The 24438-nt window shown below is 39.5% G+C and overlaps 1 protein-coding gene across 36 annotated transcripts in view; it reads right to left on the reverse strand.

The window, feature by feature from the left end:
• The window catches only part of RBFOX1 (RNA binding fox-1 homolog 1), a 1166109-nt gene that overhangs the window by 602308 nt on the left and 539363 nt on the right, over positions 1 to 24438 (reverse strand). For 35 of the 36 annotated variants that reach the window (XM_075435958.1, XM_075435955.1, XM_075435968.1 and 32 more), the window contains one exon: positions 3732 to 3779. The exons of the other annotated variant lie outside the window; for it this stretch is intronic. In XM_075435958.1, the coding sequence (XP_075292073.1) occupies positions 3732 to 3779 (48 nt within the window). The remainder of the gene's footprint in view (positions 1 to 3731; positions 3780 to 24438) is intronic. 36 annotated transcript variants of the gene reach the window in all.

Raw genomic sequence — 24438 nt, forward strand, 5'->3', positions numbered from 1 at the left:
TTTGTTGTTCACTGGGAAAATATTCCATTAATTACTAACGATATAATTTATAAGTAGTATATTTCATTATGGAAGTGCAAGTTATTAGATACTAATGATGCATGTCCTAATTGAAGCAGTTCGTTTTGATTTCAATGTAGATGGGATAAAAATATTTATTTACGTAGTTTCAGGTTCTATGAATTACATTAAGCTCCTAACTTACGCTTTCAATAAACATGAAACGTGCCTTATTATTAACCAGGACTGACGTATCTTTATTTGACAATCACCACATAGGTCATTGGTAATCTCTGTCCCTGGACTGCAAAGTCAATCTGCCACTTAAGGTCATCGGAAGCTTCAGTTTTGGGACCAAACACAGATAAAAGATTAAACATATCATGTAACAACCACAGGTATTTATTACATTTCCGTTCTTTCAAAATGCTTCAACAAATTAACAACACGAAGAAGATACATTTCGGGGCTTGCTAGAAAGTTCTTTACATTAATTGCAGTTTCTGCACTTGAAAGCTAGAGCACCAAACAGACTGTCCTTGCACTTTTAATAAGTCAAAAACCAAACCATAACCCAAAACCTAGCTAACCTTCTGTCTGTTGTTATTACTTCTGTGATTAGTGAGACAAGATCACAGCAGAGCGTTTAGATCTGAAGGCACGTGCCTGTATGCACCAGCAGCTACAGTCAAAAGGAGGAGAAATTCATAGGACCCCGCACTGCAATGTTGATAACCTCAACATGCCCAGCTCTTCAACCTTAACGCCACATTGAGAGAGAGACTCTCCAGCTCCACAGCTCAGTTGGGAGGCGCTGTGACTGCCACCCCTCCTGCACACCACTGCTTCTAAGGGCAAGAAGGGAGCGGGAAGCCAGCACAACGGGCGAGCGAAGTAATAAAGCATAGGACAACGTGGGAAAATCGTGCTCTTTCATTTCACTTCACTTGCTCAGTCTAGGGCCTGGGTTGTCTCAGAAAAGTCAGATCACATACTGGGCCCTGGCTGAGGTGCAGAGCAGGGGTAGCTACCACCTTCCAGGGTCAGACAGCTGGGTGCCACTGGAGAAAGATCGCTCCTTAGGAAACCACTCCAACCCAGAGCAATCACTGAGGCCAAGAGAAAGTATCAGATGCACAGCTCCTCTAATTTATACTGAGGTAGGAATCATCCTATCTTAAAACAATGAAAAAAAACAGTTTACTGGCAAAAGGCTGGTACATTTGCTAGATAGAAGGAAAGCTGCAATAAAACAAAAAAGAACTACAAAACTTACACTAAGACTGGGGCCCAAAGCTTATCAGGCTCTTGACAACTCTTCCCATTATTCAAGCAATAAAAAGAACTTTTCAGTTGTGCAATTTTAGTAGCTGCTACCTACACCAAAAACAAAGGCAGATCTGGGTGTTTAGAAGTAAGGTCTAAAACTGCCTTTTAGTATACCATAAAACAACATATAACTAAACTTAAACACCTGGACAGTTTCATAAAGGCTAACACTCAGAACCTGAAGCCTAAATGGTCTGAGTTTCACAGCAATGAGCACCAGCTGACGTTACATCAGAGATTTCAAATTATATGTCATGTGCAAGACACAAACTCAGTTACTACTTGACATGTACAGATACACTACACGGAATTAGTATTCCAGAACTGAATTATAGCTCCAAATTTTAAGATTTGAGTAGAAATATATTTTTAAAAGCTTAGCTCACTCTCTTTAGTGAGAAAATACTTGAAATCTTGATTGATATTTATTTCTGACAATTTAAAAATTTTAAATTTCATATACTTCCATGTGAAGCCTTTGTTTCATAGTTAGTTTTTTACTGTACTCACAAAATTAACCACATTAATTTTGACTCAGATAACTATGTGTCTCCAAGTGCTTGAGAAAAAAATGGAAGGAACTGCACACGTTTGGTGACTGGTTCAAACAATGCAGCCCAGAAAAGGAAGCAGGAGAATTTACAAAAAACTAAACCAGAAGATATTAACACAGGAGAACAGGGCTTATGGAGGGGCATAAAGTCAGTAACAGAAAAAAGCAGCAAAGCAAAAATGCTTTGGTTTGTTAAAATGCTTTTAAAGGTAACAAAAAACCCCTAAACATTCCAGTGAACTGAAACAGCATTAGGAGTGTAAATGACAAGGATAATTCCTTAAATTTAATGCACAGGAACATAAATGGTTATGTTTTAACTCTGAAAACCACACAGCAAAGTTACTGTTCCTATTGACATAGATTTTGTAGTCCTTTACTAATATAAAACATTGTTAAACACATCATAACAGTATTTCTGAGCCCTGTGATAAAGCAAAAACTGCAAAAAAAATAATTCTCCTTTATTTGCACACCGTCCTTGTAGTTGTCCTGCAATAAGCTAGCTCCATTATACTGATACACATCAGAGTAAAACATTCAGCGTGGACTTAAATGCAAGAAATTCATTGTCTTTATATACACGACTTCAATAATCGAAGAGTAGCGACAGCTGCTTGGTATCTGAGATATAACATACTGTCTCTTCTAGTTACATTCACAGTTCAGCATCTTAATTGAATTCTTAATATCTTTCTGCATAGTTCAAAATAATTCCCTCACTTCATTCCTGAAAATGTTGAAAGTCACTGAAATTACGATGAACCTTTATCACATATCTCAACAACGCAAATGAATTGTGCTTTCCTGCACTAACTTCAACAGCATCTTAATCAGACTTGTATGACCTGTTTTATAAAATTTGAGCTATCACGAACAACTAAAGTGCTTCTCAGATAATGCTTTTTAATAAAAACTTATTTTTATAGCAAAAAGCACTCATCAACTATTTTTAAAAAAAGGAGGAGCTGCTGAACGCTCATAGGAAGATGCAGTAGCCAAAAGAAGTTAACAACGACGACAAATTTTTTGGAAAGCTGAGTAATAGAACATTGATATCACACATTATAGCCCAGTTAAACAAATGCTAAATTAAGCAGAACAACGTACCGTTTCAAAACATAAACTGAGAGTATGATACTGTTAGTGCTAGAAGGCAGCTTTCTGCATTGCTCATTTTAGAGCGGAAATCTATAGTACTTCAATTTCAAAATGCCTTCTAAAAATGTAACTCTACTCAAGTCTATTCAAACATACCTGCCAAAATGTACTGTTAAAAAAAAAACAACTAGTAAGGTGAAGAACACAACTGAAAACATATTTCATACTCCTTCACAGAAAATAAAACTGGAAATAATATTAGAAAAAGTTTTTTAAAATATCAACCATTTAGAAAGAAAATTAAACCTGTATCAAAGATACTGCTTAGAAAGGGAAAAAAAAAGCAGTCCTTACCTTGCCATTTTGTAAATATTTAACATAGTATACCAACATTATCATGAAAGACATGACACAATAATTTTGTTACTAATGGCAATTAAGAACAGGCTGTGCAATTGCCTTTTAAACTATTCACAGCTTAATGAAATTAAGATTTCAATTCCCTTCTAAACAAGATGTTATTCAAAATTTCTAACAGAAGTATATTCAATAGAGTAAGATTATTTTGTCCCCATTGAAGTTAAAATAAAACATTGGAAAAATTGTTGTTGGAAAACTGTATAAAACATACACATAAAATACCATAAAACAGGTTCATATTTTTTGATTGAAATTAAAAAATCAACCAAACAAAAAAGGCCCGCTTCCTAGAGTTGCCTGACAAACTACATTAGAAGCAGCCACTTACTTTTCTGTCCTCAGTTTCTACACCGGAACTGCACTCGGCTTTAGTATCCTGCAAAGACAAACAGAGCAGACAATGTCACAGAGCATGCTGACCAGGGCTGCGGGAGGAACGCAGGATGAGAAAGGGCATCAAAGTCTGAAAAGTGGGTTTCTCCACCTACTACACTTTACTAAACTGGTATTTTATGTATATCTACTATATTTAAACGTACAGAGTTTAGTGGTACGGCTTTGAGTAAGGTTTATTAAACTCGAAATTACAAGCATAAACTTAAAGACAGGATTGAAACATCGTAAAAAAACAATCCTATTTCAGTATAGTGTAGCTAGCTCATAAGATAAAAATATGATCTCTGCTTTATAGTATATGTTGCTTTTCCATTTGCATCCTGGTGAAAATATAATTGCCTGCTCACTTTTTAAAGTTTTTTTTCTTTAAATTACCGATGGTAGCTTGAAAAATATATAGGTAAGGTTAAGTGGAAACAGCTGCTCAAACTTCTGCCTGTTGTCAAGAATGCTAACTAGGACTTGACATGTTGAATATATTTGTGTCTGAATCTCACAGTAACCTCCAAGAATAATCAAGCATCTACTTAATATAAATACGTCTATATGCATGTGTATGTGTTTATGTATGCATACACACAGACATAAATATCTTGGACTTATGTTTCCTTCAGGAGTCAAACAAATAATCTTAAACCTAATGGCACCCAACACATGTTCCTTCTATTCCTAAGCTATTTTGAGTCTCACTGAACCTTCGGATTTTTGCCAGTTGATCTGACAACATGCACAAATCATCATTATCACAAAAATTTTAGTCTGAAAGGCATTCTTTTTTTCATATTATCCCTTTGCACAACATATTACTATTGGAAACTGAATAAGCCAAATATAGTTCAAGTCCTTAAACTGCAAACAAGTGACCTATGATGATTTTTCTTTTGTCTTCAGATTTACTTTTCTAGTGAGGCTATTCTTGGAAGCTAATTTTGCTTACATACTGCAACTTTAGAGATTTCTATGGGAAAAAATTTGGCATATGGATGAGGGACAATTTTTTTTTAAAAGTATTTCCTTCCTCAACCTCTCACTGAAGCTAGAACTACTCTCATCAGATTTTACATTATTGGCTAGAGTTACTTGCTACATAAAGCCCAAATTACAAATTTAAGGCTGATAGCCAACAGCAGTTCCTGTTAAAAATGGAAACAAATAATAAATAAAGAAGTCATGTTTCTTCAACACCATGCCTACTCATCTATAACGAAGGACTGGTACTATTTCGGTGCCAAAGGCTTCTTACCTAAGCCATATACCCATAAAAGATTTAAAAAATGAAATCATTCAATCAAGTAAGAGGAATTGAGGATTCCTGATAAAAATACTTTCATTCACAGCAAGACATATTAAAGATGTATTCATGAGGCGTATCAAGTTCTCTGTCACTTCTTTAGCAGCGTATTCCCAACAATAAAAATCCTTGTTATTCTAATTAGTTTCATATATGATTCAGCATCTCAAACACTCTTTATATTCAAAATCCTTTTCATGAGGAACAAGACTGTACTCTGCCAAATGTAACACTCAAAAATTTTCTTTCAGGTGTGACTCACTGCCAGCCAGCCAGGCTCTCGCCATGTCTCTCCTCCCATTTGGCAGATAAAGAAATACTATCTCTGCCTACAGGCTGCCTTCCTGAGCGTGTTTCTGTATTTACATTCAGGTTTTTCTCGTGAGGAAAAAAGCTTAGCTTTCTAAAAGCTTTCTGCCTCAGAAGAATGAATTAAAACTCCATCAATGCCAGTGCTCTTCATGTGCTAGCTATGTCCTAAGTCACCTTTTGGAAATAATAGAATGTTCTTTAACATATTTATTGGTTAATAAAAAATGAATCATGCCTTTTCATATTACCAAGGACAAAGGTGACTCTACCTCACATACTGACCTAAATTAACTGAACACAGAGTAAAGTAGTTCCTATCAGATTCTAGTCATAGCTATTACAAACTCTCGGTATCACAAATATACCTCATTCAAAACCTGACAGTGCTCTGATGCCTTCTGCTCTCCACAGAAGATTTCAGTTTGCTATCTTGCCACTGTCCTTTCCCATTAAAAACAATTTTAAAGAAACCTAAATTTCTAAGCATTCATTGGTCAATGCAAATTAAAAAGGCAGTTTTACCTGGGCAAAACAAAAACCATCTTCCTCCCAGCACAGTTTGTCTTTCAGGGTTGTCTGCAACCAGCAAGGGAGAGGCTACAGATAGAGCATGCAGCCCAGCTGAAAGCCGTTGAGGCCAGCCCAGCTGAGACTCTCCATGCTGCAATCAGGAATTAAACCTGGAACTTAACTGATACCAGCTGAAAATCAAATGACATAGTTTCTAGTCTGTGTTTTATCCTTGACCTTTACACAATCATTTCATTTGTAGTGTTTGGTTTTCTATGTACTGATATGGAAAGTGAATTCTACAAATTAACCGCCGCACCAGCAGCAATGAAAACTACATATGTAAGGTTTCAATATCAATGGATACTGAAGCTAGTAAGGAAGAGTGGTATTGGCTTATATTTGAAATGATGTGAAGTCAGATTTGGGTGAAGGAATAGCTATATGTCTTCAAGAGCAGAGACCGGAATTCGGACTTCTGCACACAGACAAGAAAAAAAAACCCTCAGGATTCACTGTTATTTTATTATTTCTAAATATTCCAAATATTAATTTTAAAATACTGCCTGAATAATTTTTTACAAACTTGCTTTGGGTACACTATCAGATAGCAACCTGGACTGTAACAACCATTTAACATGTTGCACCATGCAAAGCCTGACTTCCTGAACAGGATTTTTCTTTACCAATAGACGAAACTCTCACAAATGCATGTACTCTAATAAAGTATAACTAAGGATACTGACAGGTTACCTAAAGAAAGACTACAGTAGAATTCAAAAATCCTTAGTTCAAAGGGGTTAAATCAGTAGGAAACAGTTAAAAGTTTGAACAGAAAAAATACGTGTACTGGGTGAAGAAGGAATAATAGGAGACAATCAATGGCTCTCTTCTAAAATCAATAATTTGCTAATTTATTATCTGAATAATAAACTGTAATTTGCAACAGGTTTATATTTAAAAACAATAGTAGCCACTTCTGCAGAAAGAATTACAGGAGTTGCTTGTTGTGCATATGACGACTGTAGGAAGCCTACCAAGAAGTCTTTTTGGAAGAAAAGCAGTCAGCTACCTTGTTACCAACTGTAACTGAACTCAGACAGAATTTATCCTCAAGTGACAATGGTATTTCATGTTCTGGAGGTGCATGCCTATCTCAACCTTTAATTGCCCAAGCAAAACCAACCAGTTTTTCTGCAACAATTAGTGTTAAAATTCTTTAAACCAGTGAAGTTACTGGCTTAATCAAATATATGTTTAAATATAAATACTTGAGTATGCACCATCTACATCCTAGACAGATACAGCTCTTTCAAAGAAAAAATGTACACAGAAATTCAGCTTTAAAAAAAAAATCAAAATCAATCATTTGTCAAGCTTAGAGCAAGAAGGGAAGAAATTAGAATGTTCTTCTCTGGGAGACATCTGTGCTACTGTCTGTAAGTGCAAGATGAGAAAGCGCTGTCATTTTAGTGTGTGTATCGCAAATGTCCCAACTGCCTGAATTATTTGAAATTCAGAAGTACCATTGGTGTAAAGCAAGTGTAAAGTCCTATAGACCTGAACAATGCATCAGGCCCTTTCTTTAACGTTGTTACATCACAAAAAAGAAGTTAAAAACAAGCAAAATCTGTTAATCCTGAAGAATTATTATTTTAGACAAATTATATAATGATAGAATTCTTCACAGGATGTTCCATGGGAAAGATGGAAAGAATGAATTATAGACATACTCTGTGCCACTAAGGTAGAAAACCCTTTCATCCATTTCAGCTTCAAACCAGCATAATTCTTTTTTTTTTTCCTCTAGGTGTCACAGCATTACAGCCAATTAAATTATAATTAAATAAACATATCAAGAGCTCGATTTCTTATATGGCAGCACAGAAGAAAATTGCCTTTTTTTGTCTGTTATAGTGGGTAGCAGCAACAAGGAAACAAAGCAAGTTTTTATGCAGAACATCAGGAGCAACACAGGAGAAACACAATTCTTAAGAGTTGAACAAAGTGCCATAAGGGACCCTGCCAAAGATATTTAACAATCCAACTGCCTTAATTGAGATGGTGAAATTATGCCCACCTCTGTGTTTGCAGGCATACAGGTCTGAAAGATAGCCTTTCAATGTTCCTACCGAAATTTAGTTACCTTAGTCACCATCTGGTATTAAATATACAGTTGTATTGAGTACTATGGCTTTCCAGACAGAAAAGCAGGACCACGAGGTACAATTATTTCAGTGCTAGTTTGGAGACAACTAATGATTTAGATAACTCGACAGCAAGATCTACTGCAAGCGCTTAGTATAGAATACATCAGATATGATCTCCATTTCATCTCCATGAAGGCTCGCTTTCCTCAAGCCACTGCACTCTGCTTGATCATGCACATGTTTCAGGGATTTTAAAGTTTAATATGCTAGGCCCTTGGAAAACACATCAACCACTTTCAGCTGATATTAGCATTATACAAATGCTACTGAAGTAAAAGAACAGCTCTAGAAAGTAGAAGTGATCATTGGTGGTAGCATGATGCTACATGACATCTTACCTTTAGGATGCAGTAGAAACCTCCACACACTTTATTTCACATAGCTTCTATAAATGTATGTTTAATTTTATTTCTTAAATTGCAAATAGAAAGAGTGAACTCAATATCCTCAAGCAGCCATTAGTGATGGTACCGTAACTAACACCTGTACATGGCTATGTACTTTATCATACATTTTTCAGTGTGATATTTCCCAGCTATCCAAAATCAATTTCCTCTGCTTCCCTATCGTTGTAACACAGAATACCAGAAACAAAACAAACTAAACAAGTAAACTGTATGGGCTAAGAAAGTTTAGAAAAATTCTTTCAATTTCACACTTTTTTTTCTTCTTTTCATGTGAAAGTAATGAAATATGAAAGGCAAACAGAATTCGTATGTACACACACTACTCCCATGGCCTGTATCAGAAAGAGCAAAGACTCTGGAAGTTATTAAAGTATTCCCTCGATTGCTTTTTTCTGTAGTATCACGAATGGTCAGTAGGTGGAAGCATCTAACCTTGCAATATCTTCCTCAACTTCCCTATGAGAGAGCAATCTATTGCACTGACCAGGATGGTCAGGTATGTTACACACATTCTTGGCATCGCAACAGCTGCTAGCACAAATTATGTCTCTTCTTCACAGCACTGGTTTCCAATTTCACTAAAAGGTTGTAAATTTAGAAGTAAAAGGTTTGCGGAATTTTTTCTGGTGTAAAATTTTTTAAAAGTGAAATGGATTCCTTTTCATGACTGTAGCATATATAAAGATAAAATGATGTTAAACAAAAAAAAGGAATATATATATATTTAAAATTTAAAAGTACACAGTCAAATTCTAGGTTATTGATTTTTCTGGATATTTTTATTAAGTGCTTAAATATATCAAAGTCCTGAATTACTGAGGAAAATACTTCATCTTTTTCACTATCCATTAGCCATTATATTTCATTATTACTGCTAACAAACAGGCTGCCAGCAGAAGAATTCATATGAATTTCATATCAGTTCTGTTTTATCCATCCCAGAGAACAAATTAAGCACAGTAATACTTACTGAAGAAGAAAATAAATGAAAAATGAAACCTTTAGAATGTAACATTCAAGTCTTTACTAAGTTTGCCCCCAGCAACTGAAGGACTCATGCAGAAGCCTCATCCAAATGAAGTTCAGAAACCAACTCCAGGATTTTAATGGCTTCAACAATTGCAATGAGAAAGATGTAAGAAAAGAGCTCTATTTGTGAAAGCAATATTTTCATCTCTATTTACTAACATTTCTGGACCAACAGAGGCTTGTGCCTACAAGCTACAAGCACAAACCAGGAGCAGACTGGGTCGTCTGCACCTTCTTCTGTGGCCTCAGGGCAGCCTCCGGGTGTTTGTCTAGAGTCAAAAAGGAAATCCATCTGATCAGGGGTTTAAAATCAAGTTTCTCAACACTTTGGGGAGCTTACTCATCTTGTTTCTAGCTAAAAGACGACAGACTTTAAGAGGAAGGTTTACAAGACTCTTGGAAACTGAACTGACACATTTTATAATAAAGAATGACTGCTTGTAAAAATACTGTTGTATCTTTAATGTAGATTTGAAGGAACTCTTGTGTGTGCCCTCCCACACATGCACCCACCATCCGGCTGTGGAAGTGGATACCCCATCTCTTCTTTCTCTTAATTCTATTGTTTTGTTTATGTTCATTTACAATTTTCAAGGCTATCAAGAGCCGCAAACTTTTTTTCAAAAAAACCCTTGATTTTTGTCATTAATAAAAGCCAGTTTGAAGGAATAGGTACTGCTTGCTGATAAAGCTTTACAGGCTGGAGTATATGAAACTTTCCCACTTCTCTTCATTCTCTCACCTTTATGAGTTACCCTTTTCTTAAAAACACTCTAAATACTTGGAGATGCAAAGACAAGCCTCTCCACAGCAAAGAAAGCAAGGCCTTGTGTGCCTCATCTCCTCTAGCATCTCCAAACACACGTTTTCCTTACTCCAATGATGCAAAACTACCTGCATGTAAATCTTCTGTCTATGTCCTTTGATCATCACAACCACACAAACCAACAACAAAAAAAAAAAAAGTAGCATATTCAGGAAAGATGAATATAATTTTAAGACATGAATCTATCACGTAGAAGTATCTAACTGTGTCGGAATTCGTATTGAAGCCTAGAAAAATATCACCTTAAGACTTCATTTGGGGGGCTAGTAAATATTTCATTTTCAAAGATGGCAATACAAATATGAAGTAGGTAAAGTTATTCATTTGAACAGCATGAAAACATTTAAGTTTTATATATGAAACTTCATTTTGACCTGCAGGTCAAATCTGAAGCTCCTTTTCTATAGGACCCTCTATTTTCAAAGGCTGAAAGTTGCCATGGTCAATTCAAAACAAAAAACAGTTGCATCTGAATCCATCTCCAGTTTCAGATGCAAAGTAGGAAAATATATGCAAATTCCATTTTCTACTTTGTGTGTAATTTTCTAAAGAATCCTTTAAAAACCTAATTATATTTCATTTTTAACTGATTTGGGAAAAAAGTGTCAATTCAGGAGAAAAGTCAGGTTCACCACCACCACCACAAGAATCTTCAAAACTGTAAGTTTTAAAGTGTTAAAACTGAATTTTTAAACTCTAAAGTGCTAGGTATCTAATAACGTCCCCTTGGGTGTTAAGTAGATCAACAGCCATAGAAATATCAGTATGTTTTAAGTCACCAAGATCACAGAATCACAGAATGTTCGGGGTTGGAAGGGACCTCTGTGGGTCATCTAGTCCAACCCTCCTGCCGAAGCAGGGTCACCTACAGCAGGCTGCACAGGACCTTGTCCAGGCGGGTCTTGAATATCTCCAGAGAAGGAGACTCCACAGCCTCCCTGGGCAGCCTGTGCCAGGGCTCCATCACCCTCAGAGTGAAAAAGTCCTTCCTCATGTTCAGATGGAACTTCTTCTGCTTCAGTTTGTGCCCCTTGCCCCTTGTCCTGTCACTGGGCACCACTGAAAAGAGTTTGACCCCATCCTCCTGACACCCACCCTGCAGATATTGATAAGCATATATTAGGTCCCCTCTCAGCCTTCTCTTCTTCAGGCTGAACAAGCCCAGCTCCCTCAGCCTCTCCTCGTAGGAGAGATGCTCCAGTCCCCTCACCATCCTCGTAGCCCTCCGCTGGACTCTCTCCAGGAGCTCCTCATCTTTCTTGAACTGGGGAGCCCAGAACTGGACACAGTACTCCTGATGGGGCCTCACCAGGGCAGTGTAGAGGGGAAGGAGAACCTCCACCTGCTGGCCACACTCCTCTTGATGCACCCCAGGATCCCATTGGCCTTCTTGGCAGCCAGGGCACACTGCTGGCTCATGGTTAACCTGTCGTCCACCAGGACACCCAGGTCCCTCTCCACAGAGCTGCACTCCACCAGGTCAGCCCCAAGCCTGTACTGGTGCATGGGGTTGTTCCTCTCCAGGTGCAGGACCCTGCACTTGCCCTTGTTGAACCTCATCAGGTTACTCTCTGCCCAACTCTCCAGCCTGTCCAGGTCTCGCTGAATGGCAGCACAGCCTGCCGGTGTATCTACCACTCCTCCCAGTTTTGTGTCATCAGAAAACTTGCTGAGGGTACATTCTAACTCTTCATCCAGGTCGCTGATGAAGAAGTCAAACAAGACTGGGTCCAGTACTGACCCCTGGGGGACACCACTAGTTACAGGCCTCCAACTAGACTCGGCGCCACTGATGACAACCCTCTGAGTTCTGCCATTCAGCCAGTTCTCAATCCACCTCACTGACCACTCATCCAGCCCACACTTCCTGAGCTTCCCTAGGAGGATGTTATGAAAGACAGTGTCGAAAGCCTTGCTGAAGTCAAGGTAGAAAACATCCACGGCTCTCCCCTCATCTACCTAGCCGGTCATGCCATCGTAGAAAGCTATTAGATTGGTCAGGCATGATTTCCCCTTGGTGAATCCACCCTGGGTCCTCCTTCTTGCCCTTTTTGAAGATTGGAGTGACACTGGCCTTTCTCCAGTCCTTGGGCACCTCTCCTGTCCTCCAGGACCTCTCAAAGATGATGGAGAGTGGCTCAGCAATGACATCCGCCAGCTCTCTCAGCACCCATGGGTGCATTCCATCAGGACCCATGGATTTGTGGGATCCAGATTGCTTAAGCGATATCCTTCACGCAGTCCTCCTCGACCAAGGGAAAGTCACCCTCTCTGTGGGCTTCTTCTCTTACCTCCAGGGCCTGGGATTCCTGAGGGCCTGCCTTGGCACTGAAGACTGAAGCAAAGAAGGCATTCAGTAGCTCTGCCTTCTCTGCATCCTCTGTCACCAGGACACCCGCCTCATTCAGCAGTGGCCCCACATTGTCCCTAGTCTTTCGTTTGCTATTGATGTACTTGAAGAAGCCCTTCTTGTTGTTTTTGACATCCCTTGCCAGATTCAATTCCAGGTGGGCCTTGGCCTTCCTCGTTGCATCCCTGCATGCTCTGACCACATTCCTGTACTCTTCCCAAGTGGCCTGTCCCTCTTTCCACATTCCATGGACCTTTCTCTTCCACCTGAGCTCCGCTAGAAGCTGCTTGTTCAACCATGCTGGTCTCCTGCCTCCTCTTCTAGATTTCTTGCTGAGGGGGATGCACCGCTCCTGAGCATGGAAGAAGTGCTGTTTAAAGAGCGACCAGCACTCTTGGACCCCCCTGCCTTCGAGAGCCCTGGCCCACGATATTCCTCCCAGTAGCTCCTTGAAGAGGCCAAAGTTAGCCTTCCTGAGGTCCAAGGTTTTGATCCTACCTGCTTCCTCCACGCAGGATCCTGAACTCCACCATTTCATGGTCACTGCAGCCAATTCTACCTCCAGCCTTCACATCCTCCACCAGTCCCTTCTTGTTTGTTAATACAAGGTCCAGCAGAGTGCCTTTCCTTGTTGGTTCCTTCACCACTTGCATCAGAAAGTTATCATCGATGCTCTGCAGGAACCTCCTGGATTGCGCCTGCCTAGCTGTATGGTCTTCCCAGCTGATGTCAGGGTGGTTCAAGTCCCCCATGAGAACCAGGGCCTGTGACTGTGAGGCTACTTGCAGCTGCTTGTAGAAGGCCTCATCAACTTCCTCCTCCTGGTCAGGTGGCCTGTAGTACACACCCACAATAACATCACCCATATGAGGCTGTCCCTTAATTCTAACCCACAAGCTCTCAACTCCTTCTTCATCTGCCCCCAGGCCAAACTCAATGCATTCCAGTTGCTCCCTCACATATAGAGCAACTCCCCCACCTCTCCTTGTTGGCCTATCTTTTCTAAAGAGTCTGTAGCCATCCAAGACAGCATGCCAGTCATGCAAATTGTCCCACCATGTTTCTGTGATTGCGACCAAGTCGTAGCTGTCCTGCTGTATAATGGCTTCCGGCTCCTCCTGTTTATTGCCCATGCTACGTGCGTTGGTATAGACACCCTTGAGCTGGGCTGTCAACCTCACCCCTGGCCTTGGCACGCCAAGCCTAGGCTCATCCCTAGTGAGCTGGGCAATATCCCCTTCCCCCTTCGAACCTAGTTTAAAGCCCTCTCAATGAGAACCGCCAGCTCGTGACCAAGAATTCTTTTTCCACTAGATGACCAATCTACATTCCTGACAAATTCAAAATAAGAGCTGTCAATAAAGCTGCCAGTGTGGTTTGAACACAGGCTACGCACTAGGTAAGCTGGGTAAGATGACAACTGGCAATATATACCCAAAGTGCAGATTCAACTTTTATCGATAGTAATCTTATTTGACAGTTCATGTTTTCAAATTATCATCAGAATCAGGGGACAACTGTATTCCTGGAGAAAATTATCTTTTTTAGCCTAGTTTCCTAAAGCAAAGAAATACATAAAATTACTTTGTGCCTCAAGTACCTCAACATCTTTAGAATGTATTTATCAAGTTCAGCCACATTTGACAGGGAAACAAAAGCCCCAACAGTTCTTATGTTCCTGTATTTTTCTTCAGTTAGTGGTTGAGTAAAGGAAAAGACCAAACATTACTTGCAATACCAGCCACTGCACCAGCTGGTAAAAGACCTCACAGAGAGCTGAGGATGCTGAGATGGGGAGGGCTCCTTACGCGAAGTCCAGGTAGAAGGGAAGGGGCCCATGTTTTGTGAGTGGGGACTGTGAGGACACAGGGCACCAAGCTGTAATAAAACTATTTCAGTTAAGTCCACTGTTTACAAAAATAACTTACTTCAAGACTGAAGAGGATTTGTGTTGAAGTTTTGAACAGAGTTCTGTCATTTTACAGCTACATATTCATAAAAAGTAAACATAAATTTTAACTGAGATAGCAAATTTTCAAGCTTAGAGTGATGGGAAAGAAACAACGAAAGAAGGTGTATGATGGCTGCAGTACTAAGGAAGCAGCTGCCCATGAAAATTAAGGCTCTGTGAATAAGTATTTTTTTCTTTGCCATTACGCTAAACTTTTGATTGAGTCACAAAAGGATGAATTTTATGCTTTTAATATATATTCATAAAATGTGTCTATTGCCAAGCAGTAAAACCAGTTACATTCATAATAAATTGGTGATGATGATAATTGGTTTTTGCTGAGATAAAGTTTTCTTCATAGTAGCTGGTATGATGCTGTGCTTTGGATTTGTGCCCAAACCACTGCTGACAGCTCACCATTTTCTCATTTCTCGCTGAGCAGTGCTCACACAGCCTCAGGGCCTTTTCTGTGTGTCTGGCCGCCCCACCAGCGCGTGGGCTGGCGTGTACGAGAAGCTGGGAGGGGACACGGCCGGGACAGCCGACCCCGACCGACCAAAGGGATGTTCCACACTGGCTGATGTCGTGCTCAGCAACAGAAGCTGGAGAGAGAAGGAGGAATCGAAGACATTGGGAGTTACGGCGTTTGTCTTCCCAAGTAAACATTGCATGCGATGAAGCCCAGCTTTCCGGGCAATGGTGAAACATCTGCCTGCTGATTGGAAGCAGGGAATGAATTCCTTATTTTGCTTTGCTGGCTCATGCAACTTTTGCTTTACCTGTTAAACCATCTTTATCTTGTTACGAGTTTGCATGGCAAGGTTTCAGTACCAGGGGGACTATAGGGGTGGCCTCTGAGAGAAGCTGCAAGAAGCTTCCCCCCTGTCTGATAAAGCCAGTGCCAGCTGGCTCTAAGATGGACCCACCGCTGGCCAAGGCCAAGCCAATCAGCGACGGTGGTAGTGCCTCCGGGATAACATAGTTAAGAAGGGGAAAAAAACTGCAGTGAAACAGCAGTCAAGAGAGAAGAGTGAGATGATGTGAGAGAAACAACTCTGCAGACACCAGGGTCAGTGAACAAGGAGCGGGAGGAGGTGCTCGAGATGCCGGAGCAGAGAGTTTTCCCTTGCAGCTCGTGATGAAGACCATGGTGAGGCAGGCTGTCCTCCTGCAGCCCATACAGGTCCACAGCAGAGCAGAGCTCCACCTGTAGCCCATGGAAGGGACCCCACTCTGTAGCAGGGGGATGCCTGAAGGAAGCTGTGACCTTGTGGGGAGCCCACACTGGAGCAGGCTCCTGCCAGGACCTGCAGACCCGTGGAGAGAGGAGCCCACGCCAGGGCAGGTTTGCTGGCAGGGCTTGTGACCCCATGGGGGACCCACGCCAGAGCAGTCTGTTCCTGAAGGACTGCACCCCATGGGAAGGACCCACACTGGGGCAGTTCATGCAGAGCTGCAGCCCATGGGAAGGACTCAAGTTGGAGAAGTTTGTGGAGAACTGTCTCCCATGAGAGGGACCTCATGCTGGAGTAGGGGAAGAGTGTGAGGAGTCCTCCCTCTGATGGACAAGGAGTGGCAGAGACAACTTGTGATGAACTGACCATAACCCCCATTCCCCATCCCTTTGCACCGCTCAGGGGGAGGAGGTAGAGAAATGTGGGTGAAGTTGAGCCTGGTAAGAAGGGACGGGTGGGGGGAAAGTGTTTTAAGATCTAGTTTTATGTCGCATTATCCTACTCTGATTTGGTTGGTGATAAATCAAACTTTCCTTTTCTCCCCAAGTTCAGCCTGTTTTGTCTGTGACGGTAACTGACGAGTGGTCTCTACCTGTCCTTATCTCAACCCTCGAGCCTTTCATCGTATTTCCTCTCCCCTGTCCAGCTGAGGAGGGGGAGTGATAGAGCGGTTTTAGTGAGCACCTGGTATTTATCCAGGCCAAACCAAAACAATCTCAACCTGCAAGCATTCTCATTTCTACCCTTCCGATTCTCTCCCCCATGTTGCTGGGGGGGAGCGAGCAAGTAGCTGGGTGGTGCTTAGCTGCCTACTGGGGTAAACCCATTACAATCAGAAATTTATTATTTCTCAGCTTCTATTCACAAGTGTGACAAGTACTGAGGTCACAAATTATTTGGTGCTTTATATACGGAAACTTTCTTTCAACTTCCTGGCACACCTCTACGTCATTACGCTAACAAGAACCTGGTAACAAAGACATGAGTGAGGACTGTATCCAAAGGACTGTTCTTGTCATGAGCAAATTCAAAAGAAGCTCTGATGACTACAGCTATTGCCTTAACATCCAAGGGAAATAAAGAATTTAACTGCAGCCTCAACGGCAAGATTTTATGGCTTAGAATGCCCACAGCTTTGAGTTAGTTTCTTCTCCACCAACAGTCAGACTGTTTTGTTATTGTTGGCAAGAAGAAAGTGACCGAGATGGGATCTATTTTCCTCCTTCTGTGCCCAGTGTAGGGTATATGTGACCAGTTTCCTCTGAAATATCTGCCAAGCTATACTGTGATGAAGACATCAGAACCTGTTTCTTTTCCAAATCTTTCTAGGAACCTCACAGTTAAAATGATATTAGTGAAGTAAGAGCCCTGGAAGGCTGCTGAGTAACATTCACAGCACACATACAAAGCAGATAAGACAGCCCTAAGTGGAGCCTGCTAAGGAAAACAAGCAGAGACAAATGTCAGTGGCGTGGATGTGTTACTGCTCAGAAGTGACCAGCACCCAATATCCCCAGTATGCGCTCTTCTCCAGCATGAGTGTGCTGGAATTTAAAGTGTTTACTTTTGATGTGTCTCAGTATTAACATACATGTACTTCTGAAGTAAGTACACAGATGCTGTATTGTCCCTCCTGCTTTTTCTTGGCTATGTTTTTCCCCAGATAGATGCTTCGGCCTCTATCAGCTCTGAGGTGCTAAGAACAGGTTCACTGAGAACAAACGTCCCTGGCATCTCTTCGCAGGAACGATGGCTCTGTCTCAGCACAGGTCAAGAGACACACCACCCAGCAGCAAAAGGAAAGTAAACAAAACAAGCTCGCAAGGCCCCTTCACCATCAGCACCCCCAAAATTGTGACCACAGATTTTGTGGGTTTGTGTATGGATTAATGTGCACCAAGGAGTTAACCTTCTTTTTAAACAAGGAACATTGATTACTTAGTTGCAATAAATACTTTTTAATGTCTAACGATTCAATGGGTTTTTTAAATTGCAGTGCAGATAATCTCTCCGCATAATAGTGTATAGTATGTGAAGATATTTCAGTATGCAACTGAAATACAATAGCTACTGTATTTGTTTTAAAACTGATTTCACTGCACATACAGACTGGCCATTTTTTTTCCCCCCACAGATGTCCATAAAATGATCTACGGCATTTGGAAGAGAGAAGTGCCAAACCAATCTCAAGGCAACAGGTCAGTGTAACAAAGAGTTAACCTATAAATGGATTTGGATCTGTCAAAAAATAAGAAAATCAGTTTCTTCCTCCTTTTCTTAAACTAGTCGAGAAATGAAAGGAACAACCTAGCCATCTAAATGCAATTTTTCTGAGGTTATTATCTTTATTAGTCTCATAATCTGCAATTTCTCACTCGCTAGACAGGTTAAGTCATCTATTCCACAGCAAAAATCCAGCAGGAATGAAGCATCAAGCATCATACTATGAATTTTAGCAGCTGTACAGGAATTAAACCTCAAATGAACCTTTAGGGCTTTCATTTTCCCTCATACCTAAACACAAGGCTTTTCTACTTCAACACACCAACTGAGCCTTCAGTTTTAAGCTGCAGGCTCTCTGCCACGCTGGGTAAGATAAGAAGTTCATCTACCTTAAAACCTTGTGTCGCACTGAAGCGCCCACATTCTCTGGGGCACTGATTGCTAAGCTGGTTCTCTGACTTCTGAAGGTCTCAATCGGAGACCTAGGAATGGAGCAATAAAGGAGTGAGACAGTCAGAAAGGAGTCTGTAGCAAAAGCTTAGCGAGGTGTATAATGTCTTGCACACAAACTGTGCTTTGTATACACAACGTGTGTACCCCCATCAGTTCTGTTCTACCTCAGAACGCTGCGTATCAAGCCTGATGGATGGTAACGAGGTTCTGAAAACCAGCAGCTGGGGTGCACTCTGAGCTAGCAGCTCTTTTCAGGCCATTTAATAGCCACGAGATTTTTATCTTATGAACTGCCCCATTCTGGTTTTGAAACTCCCCATACTTCTGGCCTCTGAAATATTCCATGGCAATTCCACAGTATAATTATGTATTATATGGAAAAACACATCCTTTTGTTTGGTTTTAATTTGCTAATCAAAATTTGATTGGATGTCAACAGTTCTTCCCTTCACCAGTGAAAAAGTGAGTAAGTACACCGTGTTTAAAACGCTTTAGAGAGGTGTCTCTCTCAAATGTTAGAATTCCTACCAACATGCATCACAGTCCTGAGGAGAATCCTCCATATTTCTGGTAGTAAACTTGAACTATTTGACACTTGATATCAAGTCTGAATGTTCCAGTTATTAATTAATAAAGTAGGAGATATGTTGACCCAGGAAAAAAGAGTGGTGTATTTATTTCAAACTTCCATTCACAAGATTGTCCTATCAAATCTGATGGCATTATTGATTAAAAAAAAAATCTGCAGAAAATAAAGGATTGCATATTCTGAAATCCCAACTCAGCACGACCAAAGGAACTGGAGGGACAAAAAGTGCATCAGAGCTTTGATCACCCACCTCCTAACTCCACGTTACATTTTCTATATGTTCTTTCTCCGTTATAGGCTAAATATGCAACTCTGTGCTTTTCATAAAGTTTTACTTCAAGATACGGAATAGTATCTAAGCTGCACAATTTAAAGTAAAATAGAGCCAGTAGATCAGTTTCAAGAGCTAAAAATCTGATTACATCAAACCCAATTTTTGATGGAGCACAAATGGCACTGTTACTATATTCAGAACATTTCCTTGATGAATTACTTTCAACCCATAGTAAGTATAAATGCACACTTCTCCCTTAAACTAAAAAGTTGTTAGAATCACACTATAGCAGAAAAATATATTTCTCCCTCTTTCTGTATAAACCAGGTAAATACACTTTTATTGGATCTGGTAAATTTTTTATACTACTTTTTGGCAAGACCAATTTAAAATTTATGATCCTAATACACTGAAACTTTTCTTTAGAGACTGAACAGAGATTCTGAACCTTAGAGAAAAAATCCACAACTTCCCTATGGAACCTTCGTTTTAGCGGCTTCTCTTCATCAATCCTACTATAATTTAACCCAAGATAGGTGTACAGAACATAGGCCGACAGGTGATATATGCTTCCTATTTTGCTGTTCATATAACCATTAATAATAACTACAACAGAGCACGTGAATGATAAAGACCAGATACTCACTGATCTGTAAAATCCAGTACTCTTTAGCAAGGCAGGGCGGGTAAGGGGTGGGAGAATCTATTACAAAATCTGTGCCTCAACTAATACTACTGTATGCAGTATGTCAGCTTGGCAAATGATGTGCCCACAAGGTGTTTCTTTTTTCCTTATCAATGCAAGGATCTTCTTACGGTAGCTCTAATTATAATAATATTTATTTACTAAAATACTTGAAAAGAAACATTGTTTTAATGTAAATAGGCTGAATCTTTTCTATCTATCAGATTGTGCTCTCCAAATAAGTGAAAAGGAATTATTTACAACTTGAATCAGAGAAAGGGTTTCTCTAGTTGGTTTCCTGCCAATTAACCAGCTTCTGATTTTATTTATACAAGGGTATCAAATAACAAACAAACTGTCATAACAGCTGCACACTCATAAAACTTGCATTTCTCTTTGCTTTTAAAGCAAATTTCAGGGCTGAAATCTTGACTATAACATAACTGATAATCAAAGTTCCAAATCAAACTGTATCACCAAGAAATGAGAGATCCCATGGCATTGCTGGGTTGTTTTAACTTTATCAAAGCGATCACTGTAATGTACTGACATACTTTAACGTGCTGATCCAAAACACAAGGAATTAACATGAATGTATTTCATACTCTCAGCAGAATAAGTTCCAGATTTGTTGTTACAGTAGGACCAAAAGCTAAATTCCCTCATCAAATGTAAAGAATAGTTTTTTTAACCCATTTTAACCCAGTATTATAAAACAGAGAGTGATATTTTTACAATAAACTCGGTAACATCAGCACTAAGCGCCCTAGGTCTCATTTACTATAGCTATGCTTTTCCAAGTAAAAGCAGGAGTACAAGAACATTAATATATCCTCTGGAAGAAAATGATTTCATATACCCTTCTAAACCAAAAAGAAAAATATTACTCTGTCTTGTCATAGTTGAACACAAACAACAGGATTATAGTAGTATCCTTCACTAAAATAGAGCTGGTGTTCTTTAAAACATATATACCTGAACACAAACATAATTAACGGCTTTTCAACACTCACTAAAGACTGAAAGGATCCTAAATTGGCTGTAAGTGGTTAGAACAAAATATAACTTTGTCAAAATAGAAAATACTAAATGCATTTATAGGATAACTTAATTTGTTGGAAATTCTGATTTTTAGAAGAGTTATGGGTGCATTAGCACAGAAATAGGAAAAGATACTTTTTTTGGGTCACTGCTCTTACATAGTCTTACTTTCAGATTTTTGTTCAAACATATGACAGTTTTGCATATAAAGGTTACCTGTAAAAACACTGAGGCACACAAATTCTCCCTTCCATGATCTACTGTCTCATGAAAGAAGTGTTATAAATCCCAAAGTAAAAATAACATAATGCTTAAAGCAAAACTGAAAGTTGTCAGGATGACCAATATTAACTGAAGGAACCCTGATAAAGACAGTTACTTCCCTTTGGAGTTCTCTGAATGCTGTGGAATTACAGTCATAACTGGTATATGTTTTAAAAGATACTTTGGAAAAGTGATTGAATATGAAAAATTTTCCAGTAAAATAACCTAAGATCTGCTACCAGTTTTGTTTCCTTGTTTCTGCAACTTTAAATTTCCACCAACTATAAAGTATTTCTTTTTGCTGCTTGTGAATTTTGGACTGCTTAAACTGATTAAATATGCAATTTCATCATTGTTTTTATGACGTTTAGAATAATATCTGAAACTGTGGCTAATTTTACAGTACAAATACTGGAAAACATCATCACCATTTACACTGTAATTGCTCTTACTGAGCCTAACAATTATTAATGATGTAGCCAGAGAAATGCATTCTATAAAATCATGGGATGATAATCAAATGATAATATTTAGTAAATGATACCAGATACTTTACGACTACTAGCATTTTGTTCTCTACATCAGGCCAGAAAAATCAATTTCTTAACATGGTATAATGATGCAGTAAAGCTACCGTCAAGTTGATGTTCAAGAGATCGAAATTAGCTTCAGAAAAGCAGCTCCAGCACCAGGTTTTCTACCGAATACCAGATGAGCACTGAGATGCTGTATCAGAGCTACTCCACAAACTGTTGTCTGTACTGGCCAATTCAGAGGGCTAACCTTCAGAATTTAATTAATGAATAAAGGTTCAAAAGACCAAGTCAGCCCGTAACAAAATTATCAAAGACTCTAGAAGACTATGATCCAGCAACAGATGAAGCATACGTGAGCTCCTCCTTTTGTCCTCAGACCTTCTGCGATGCTGAAAAAATGAAACAACAACAAAACAGCACTAGCAAAATTAGCTACCCAAATGTGCATCTCTTTTGAAGGCTTCAGTTAACTATGCTTTACATAATTCCCATCTGTATCCTCAAAAGCAAAAATAACAGTATTCTCAGTTGTCACTCAGAGCAACTACTTTATCAGCAACTGTCTGCTACTTTTACAGAATTTCAAAGTGCAAAGGGAACTCCATAAAAAAAAGAAAAGTACAGAGGGAGCTTTTGATCAGCAGGTTGATTTCTTCATATGTGAGACTAGTAAAGATCATCAAACGTTTTTCAGAGTCTAAATCTGACTAGAAAATTATCATGGATAATTCATGCGCAATCCTGTCGCTATATAAAAACTTACCCTAATACATATAATATCTAAAACCACTATTTAAATTACAGCACGAGGCAAAAGGAGGCCGTAACAACAGTGAGAGTGACAACAGCTACCTGCATTCCAACCACCGCAGGAACTCTAATATCCTGAACATGGAGCACACAGGCTGTGGGACTGAGCCCCAAAAGCACGGGCTGAGATGGCCACCAGGACACAACAAGGAGGGCAGAAAGCTGAGGTTTCTGCAGCCCAACGTCTAGAAGCACCTTTCTCAGTCTAACTTCTCCTTGCTCCAGGTTCATAAAGTATGTTCCATACAACTGAATTTGCAGAGCAGACCCTCAAAATTTGAGTCATACACGGGGTTTCTGACAGCTGTAAAAAAGCCCCAAAGCCTGCATTTGCGCTTTTGACACACCCACATAGAAATCAAAAAAGCACCCGTGTAAAAGCTCAGAGACTCTCAGCAATCTTTCTAAACTCTGAAGCTTCTGCAAGCTTTTCTGTTGCGGTTTTCCACCCCCACCCCCCAGTAGATATTTCAGCTATTCACCACCATTTCATTCACGCTCTTAACTATGTTGTTCTCTACAAAGCAACATTTCTTGCTCTAACAACCTTGTTTTTTCACATTATGACAAAAAAAGGGCTATTAGATTTTTTTCTGCAAGAGGAAGTAACAACTCTTCATTTCAGAAATAAAAATCACTATGACTACAAGCCTTAAATCATCTTTCTTTATTAGAGCAGTCATACAATATCTTTGCTAATGCTGTTTCACTATGGATGTTTAAAACCTTTAGCAAAGAAAAGAAGCTTAAGTATCTTTATCTTTCCTTCATTCTCATTTCTGATTTGGACACCTAAAATTTGTCTGCAATCCCTGCTTGTAGACATTGCTTACTACAATGATGAACAATGACTGACTTTGTATATGCATTAGTTACTGTTTGAGTTTAGTTTTGGTACTAAGTAGGTTGTTCTATTTCACTCTCAAGTCAGTTTTACATTTATTAACAACCACAGAAAATATACTGAATAAAACCCTGTGAATATGACTTCAATATAAATGTTTCAAGGAATAAGAAATTGGGAAAATGACAGTCTACAACAGTAAAAATGAATATTTTTGGTATTTACTTTAGAATATGCCACATGTTTATATCCTTCACTGAAATGTTAGCAATCATGAGACTGCGATGATGCCTTAGTTAACTGCTGTTATTTTTTTACAACTATACACTTGGAGAGAGAAATGATTTGTTTATTTGACAGCAGGAAAAATATTTCCAACTCTGCATCCAGCAATACCAGACAGGTTCAAGACTAAAAAGACCAAGCAGACTTGAATGGGAGTTATTCAGAAAATGGTATCTTGGCTGATTGAGAAAGTCAGTGCCTGGTAATTAAGGACATTACAAGCTATTGACAATAACACCACAAACTCAGGAGCTGAGATGCAGGAGCATGTTCGTCTATGAGAACAGTTCTACGACACATTGAGATAGACCTTGGTCTGGACACGATGTAGACAAACAAATGCATACTCAGTGAAGATTACAGAAATAACAGCAAAGTTTCAAAGCTATGTTTTAATACAATGGAGTAAAAGGAGAGAAAAGCAAAACAGTACGGTTTATATTTGTATAGGAAACTTGTCAGTAAGAAAAGGACATAACAGAATGGCCCGCAGAGAAATTGTATAAACTGGGAT

This window comes from Opisthocomus hoazin, chromosome 15 (assembly GCF_030867145.1).
Source record: "Opisthocomus hoazin isolate bOpiHoa1 chromosome 15, bOpiHoa1.hap1, whole genome shotgun sequence".
Taxonomy (NCBI): Eukaryota; Metazoa; Chordata; class Aves; order Opisthocomiformes; family Opisthocomidae; genus Opisthocomus; species Opisthocomus hoazin.